Genomic DNA, 6,000 nt, shown 5'->3' with positions numbered 1-6,000 from the left:
AAACTCCAAACTTTCCAAGAACCAAACAATAAAAAAAAAATTTTTAAAATGAAATAAAAATTTGAAAACCTTAACACTTTAGTACTTTAAGTCTAAAAAAAATTTCAAAGTAAAAACTTTACAAAATCTTTTAAAACTAAAACATCTTAAGGCTTCAAGACTTAAACTTTCAATAGTTTAAAACCATTTCAGAAATAAACCTAAAACATTTTAAAATCATTTCAAAATTTAAAACTTTTATAAACATCTACTAACTTCAAACAAATTCCAGACCTCAAACAAATTTTAAGTAATTTCAAATGAACTTCAAAACTTCAAACAAACTTCAGCCAACTTTAAACAAACTTTAAGTAATTTTCAATAAACTTCAACAAACCTTAAGCAAACTTTAATTAAATTCAATAAACTTCAAACAAGCTTGAATGAATTTTGAAAAACTTCAAACATTTCGAACCTTCTAATAAACTTCAAACACTTTCAAAAAAAATCGACAACCATAAGAAAAATTCCTCAACTCAAGTTTTCAATTCGAGTGAATTAATCCAAATCAAACTCTATTCAAACCAAATCAATTCCAAGTCAAACCCTACTCAAACCATAATACCTAATCAAACTCTTTAAAACCAAATCTAATCCCTCTAATCAAAAAGCATATCCTATTCCAAAAAATTCACAATTTTAATTCTCAGGGCATACCTTATTCGCATAGATGGCTAACCCTTTCTCAAGGCCTTTTCATTATACATCATCATTGAATTGTAAGTTTTAATCTTTTAATTTTGATTAAATTCTTTCAAACTAATCAATTGACCAGAGATTCTATAATATCAATATTCAAGAAACTTATCATATAATCAAGTCTGACATAAGTAATACTTTAATCAAAAATATTTTCAAAAGCCACAACTCCCAAGAAGTAATTAACTACAAGTGCTTGCCCTCATAGAGATACCAAGCCCCATAGTAAAATAAATTATATCTTACGCCCGTAAGGTAGGTTGAAACTTTTAATTAAGCAAACTTAAATTTTGAAATTTTTCTTCCTGCAAATAGTTAAATTCATTTTAAGGTAATATATCATTCAGGATAGTATAATATTCTTCAAATGACGCATCTGATCATTTAGATAAGAACATTTTGAGGATTGTGGTGAACATGAGAAAGCAACCCCTTTGACCTCCTTGACTTTTCCACCCAATAAAGAGGAACTATAAACATATTGTTTGAGATAAAGATAAATTTCATGATTCAATTTCATCAATTGTATAGTAGTTGCACTATAGAACTGGATTTGCACTTTTAATGATTATATATAAATAATTATATATATATATATATATATAAAGAGAGAGAGAGAGATATATATATTTGTGTGTGTGTGTGTGTGTGTTTAATTATTTCTCTTATGATTATCATAATTAGGTTAAATCCATCAACTTTTTTATTCCATTTTTATTCTTAAGGTTCATTAAAACTTCAATGAATGATAAATTTAGATAATAAACTTTGCACTCTATTATTTAAGATTGTGTCACAACACAAAAGAACTATTTCTTTTTAACTTCATAACGAAGAAACATATTCAATCATATAAATTAATACTTTAACTTAATGTTTTATTATATAGCAAAAATAGGAGTATGTTAATCTTTAATCACAATGCAAATAACTCGAGTATAACTGTTAGTCTATTTATTACTCAAGGTTAAGATGAATTTATACATGATCCTTGTATTGATATAATTTGAACACTTTATATCAAAATGAAATTGTAGGATACTAGTATCACACATTAAAATTTTAGTTTAGACAATCCGGCTCAAATTATTATTGAAACATACTAGCATTTATCAAATTAAATATCATAACTTTACTTTATTTATTACAAACATATTTAGATTTTTTACATTCAACTTTATCCTCTTCCTTGAAAGGGAAAAGGATATATACAATATTTAAAGTCATATTATATTCTTGATATTTTAATAACATTAATTTAAAGTTGCATATACTAATATATACATCAAATGAAAGCACTATTTTATTCTACTAATAAAAAAATTGAATTATTTTCAACGCATTATCTCCAACGACATGGCAAACATCATGAACAATGATCTTATCGGCCAACTGGGTCATCATTGTAATCATGAGGGTAACATTGTTTCTTATGCACAATAACAACAAAGCTTCAAAACAATTTAGTTCTAGCTCTAAACATCATCAATTCAACCATTTTATAATTATTTTAAAGATTTTAGCTAAAATCTTACTTTGGGACAGTTACTACAAAGTGCTATGCATTTAGATATCTATCGCCCAAAGTTTTTTTTCAGTATATTTGACTTTCAATTCCTTCACATCACATCAAAAATATTACCATTTATAACTTTTCAAACTGAAATACACCTTTTCAACATATGTATATATAAATATTTATACATACGACACAATTAACACTCCCATTTAAATCACAATAGTAATTGGCAGATATTTTGTCAACTGGGACTTAGTTCTATCATGGCTCCAAAAGCACAGTACATTTTTTTTTACATTACACTACCCACTGCAACAAATTCTCATAAATATTAAAAGCTTAATTTAAGAGATTCATCCACATTTACTTGGAACCAACATAGTATGACATGCTGGGCTAGAGCTTTCCTTAACAAATAAACATCATAATGTGTTGATACAACCTCCATCTGTTTGCCAAAGGCCGTCCAAAGGCAGCACTACAAATCTCAATCTGTCATTTTAAAAAACAAAAAAAAAGTCAATAAAATAAAAGGTATAGTTCTCGGGGGGTCAAAAAACAAAATACAAAATACACTGAATTTTATACCTATTTTTCACTCGTACGACCTTTAAAAATTAATACCTGATAATTTTCATGCATTTATTCAGCGTATTACGCGGCCTATTCATTTGTTATTTTACCATGCATTTCCCCGTAGATAATTAGTTTTAAAGTATTCTACCAACAATGCCATTTAAATAAATTAGAAATATTACGCATACATTTTTTCCACACATCATAATCAAAATTGGGTCATAATATCCTAACCCAATTTGCATCCAACTAAAAATTGGGTAATACCATCCTAACCAAATTTTTCTTCCTTTTGTGGGGCGTTTGAATTATATATACCATATATATATATATATATATATATATATATATATATATAGATATATATAGATATGTAGATCTAGCCTTTTACAAACATACCACTCAATTCCTATGTTTTTACATGTCTAACACCTAAAGTTTAATTTTCACATTTATACCACCAAAATCATTCATATCATATGAAAAATATCACCATTTTAAAAAATAAAATTCACCTTTTCATGGGGTAGGTAAGGTGACATGCATGTAAAAATTGAAGTATAGGACTTAGATATATAAATACATAGGAATTGTGTGGTATGCATGTAAATCTTTCAAAAATTTTGTAAGAAAACAGAGAAATGGATGCAACAATAGAATCATGCACTAATTCTATCCGTCAATCTCTCTCTTCCATCATTCTCTCTCAACCTCTCTCCACCTCTATGGTTACTCATAAAGCAACATACCTCTGCTTGAAGGCCTACATTTGGCAAGTATAAGAAGGAAATAAGAAATCCAGATAGACCATCCACGCATCACCGTTGCTGATCTGAAGCTGATGTTCCAGTTGGAGTAGCTAAGGGCATGTTGCATGTTGAACCATTATCAGTAGGAGGGGCGACACCCCATTTACCCTCAGATTCCAGTGGCTCGAGTACATGAACGCAACCATCTGTCATGCCTAATGCAAATTGATTTGGCTCTGATGGGTGGGAAGCAATAACCAGTGGATGGATATTTGAGCTGATAACAAATTGAAAACAACAAACATCTTTACATAAGAAAACTATAGAGAATTTAACTAGCAAAAACATCAAAATAGCAATCTGAAATTTAAGGAGGAGCAAGTATACCAGCTTAAGATGTCTCAATGAGCACCAATAAGGGTAAATTTTTCAAAATTTAATATAGTTTGTGTCATGTTTGGAAGGGAAAAAATAATTAATCCACTTCAATTTTATAGAAGACGATTACAAGAAAAATAGAAGGGGAAGACTCCTATATTAGGAAAGGAATAAAATCAAACCCGATAATAAAAAAGAAAACTAGGATTATGTGTTGCGATGGAATATGCACTCGGTTCTTCGATCAATTAGAAATAAAATCACACCGCGACATACCATCACACCAATTTAGAAAATTTGGAATAAAATTTCAAACAAAATCACAACAGAACAATCCCAAAAAAACACACCAAGATTTAGATGGAAATACCCAAGAACACGAAAAAACCAAGGAGCAACACCACTAAAACTTTCTTGTATTACTCGAGGAGTCAACGTCGTCCTTTCCAATGCTCGACCCCTACGCCGATACTTCTTTAGGCCTCCTAGTCGCCGGCTAAGGCTTCTCCCGCATTGTTCACCTCTTCTTCGCATGTCACTCGACTCCAAGATAATTCAGTAGAATTTCTTCCACCTCTCGATCTCCTTCTATCTCGCATCAATTTATATCTCCTTCTATCTCACGTCAATTTATAGGCGAATTGACCTCCTTGGCTTCCTGATCTTTATGATTCATATCTCATTTATTCAACCACCCGACTCCTCGCTTCCGCTTCTTGGCTTCTTCTTTTCCTCTTTTGACTCTTCATTTCCTATTCCACAAAGTAGCAAAACTGTTACATAGTTAACAGTGTATACTTCCACCTCTCATTTACCGGTTTTCTAAAAAATAAACCATAACCAACGATTTATGTGTTAGCTCACAATACTTACGGAGTATAAAATATTTAGCCACTTATGTGACAGGTAGAAAAATATTCCTACCAATCTTTAATATCTTCCCTTATATATGGAGATGCTTTCTTCTTCCCTCTTTGACTTCTGGTTAGGATCTATTGAAGTTATAGTAGGCTACATCTAATCATCCATGTCTCCTTTAGATCTAAAATGTATTTCCTCTATGATAAAATGATGTCCTTCTTGGACCTTGCTACCTCTATGCCTAGAAAATATTTTATAGTTTCTAGGTCTATGATCTCAAACTCCATAACAAGCATTTCTTTGATCTTGAGATCTTCTCTTCATCATCAGCAGTAAAAATCATATCATCCACATTATAGTATCAACGCAGTAATCTTACATTCCTGAATGTGTTTTATAAACAGAGTATAATTAGCTTAACTTTGAATAACCATTAGATTTCATAGTATTAGTAAACCTTTCAAACCAAGCTCATGGTGATTGCTTAAGCCCAGAGAAAAACTTCATGTGTTTGCATACTAGGCGTTTGTCGGAATCATTCTCAAGTCCTAATAGTATCTCCATATACACTTCCACTATGAAATCCCCGATAGGGACCAAATGTTGTGAATCATTGATGAATCATGTAAGTATGTGTGTCATTCAAGGAGTCTACGGATCATGGATAGTGTGTAGAACCCTAAAAAAATGAGCGAATTTCCAATAATGAAAACTTTCAATTTACTGGTTTTCAATATAGCTCGAGTGTTCAATGCTTCATATTTGTGAAAAGTCATTACTCCTAATTTCAAAATAATATTATCATAAGCTAATGAGACGATTTCAAATAACTTTTCTATTCTTCGAAATATTCTCTTTTGAACAGTTTTTGAAGAAATATAAGTCTGAATTTATGATTCGAATTAAAGGTGGTAATCAAGAGCAATACTACTTATTTCTTTCTAAGCGTCTGTCGGCCGTTGAAATTCCCTTCTTTTGAAAACTATACGTAGTTTTGATTTAATTTAATATATATATATATATATTGATTTTCTTAAAAATAATATTTAATTTTTGAAAAATGAGACTGGACGAATTCATTCATTTAATAGTTTAAGTAATCAAACATAACATCGCAAGTAATGCACCTATCCCGAGGAATATGCACATTACTTGATAGTGAAACTCAATTAAATAAAC

The 6,000-nt window shown here is 30.2% G+C and overlaps 1 protein-coding gene across 2 annotated transcripts in view; it reads right to left on the bottom strand.

Annotated features, from left to right (window-relative positions):
- Positions 1–2,457: 2,457 nt before the first annotated feature.
- Positions 2,458–6,000, bottom strand: part of LOC110036882 (protein TPR3-like) — a 61,316-nt gene continuing 57,773 nt past the window's right edge. For both annotated transcript variants that reach the window (XM_020741434.1, XM_020741435.1), the window contains 2 exons: positions 3,583–3,859; positions 2,458–2,749 (listed from right to left, as the gene is read on the bottom strand). In XM_020741434.1, the coding sequence (XP_020597093.1) occupies positions 3,652–3,859 (208 nt within the window). In that variant the 3' untranslated portion in view covers positions 2,458–2,749; positions 3,583–3,651. The remainder of the gene's footprint in view (positions 2,750–3,582; positions 3,860–6,000) is intronic.

This window comes from Phalaenopsis equestris, unplaced genomic scaffold (genome assembly GCF_001263595.1).
Source record: "Phalaenopsis equestris unplaced genomic scaffold, ASM126359v1 Scaffold212195, whole genome shotgun sequence".
Classification (NCBI taxonomy): Eukaryota; Viridiplantae; Streptophyta; class Magnoliopsida; order Asparagales; family Orchidaceae; genus Phalaenopsis; species Phalaenopsis equestris.
Note: the sequence above shows the minus strand (reverse complement) of the source record. Positions and strands in the feature narration are given on the sequence as shown.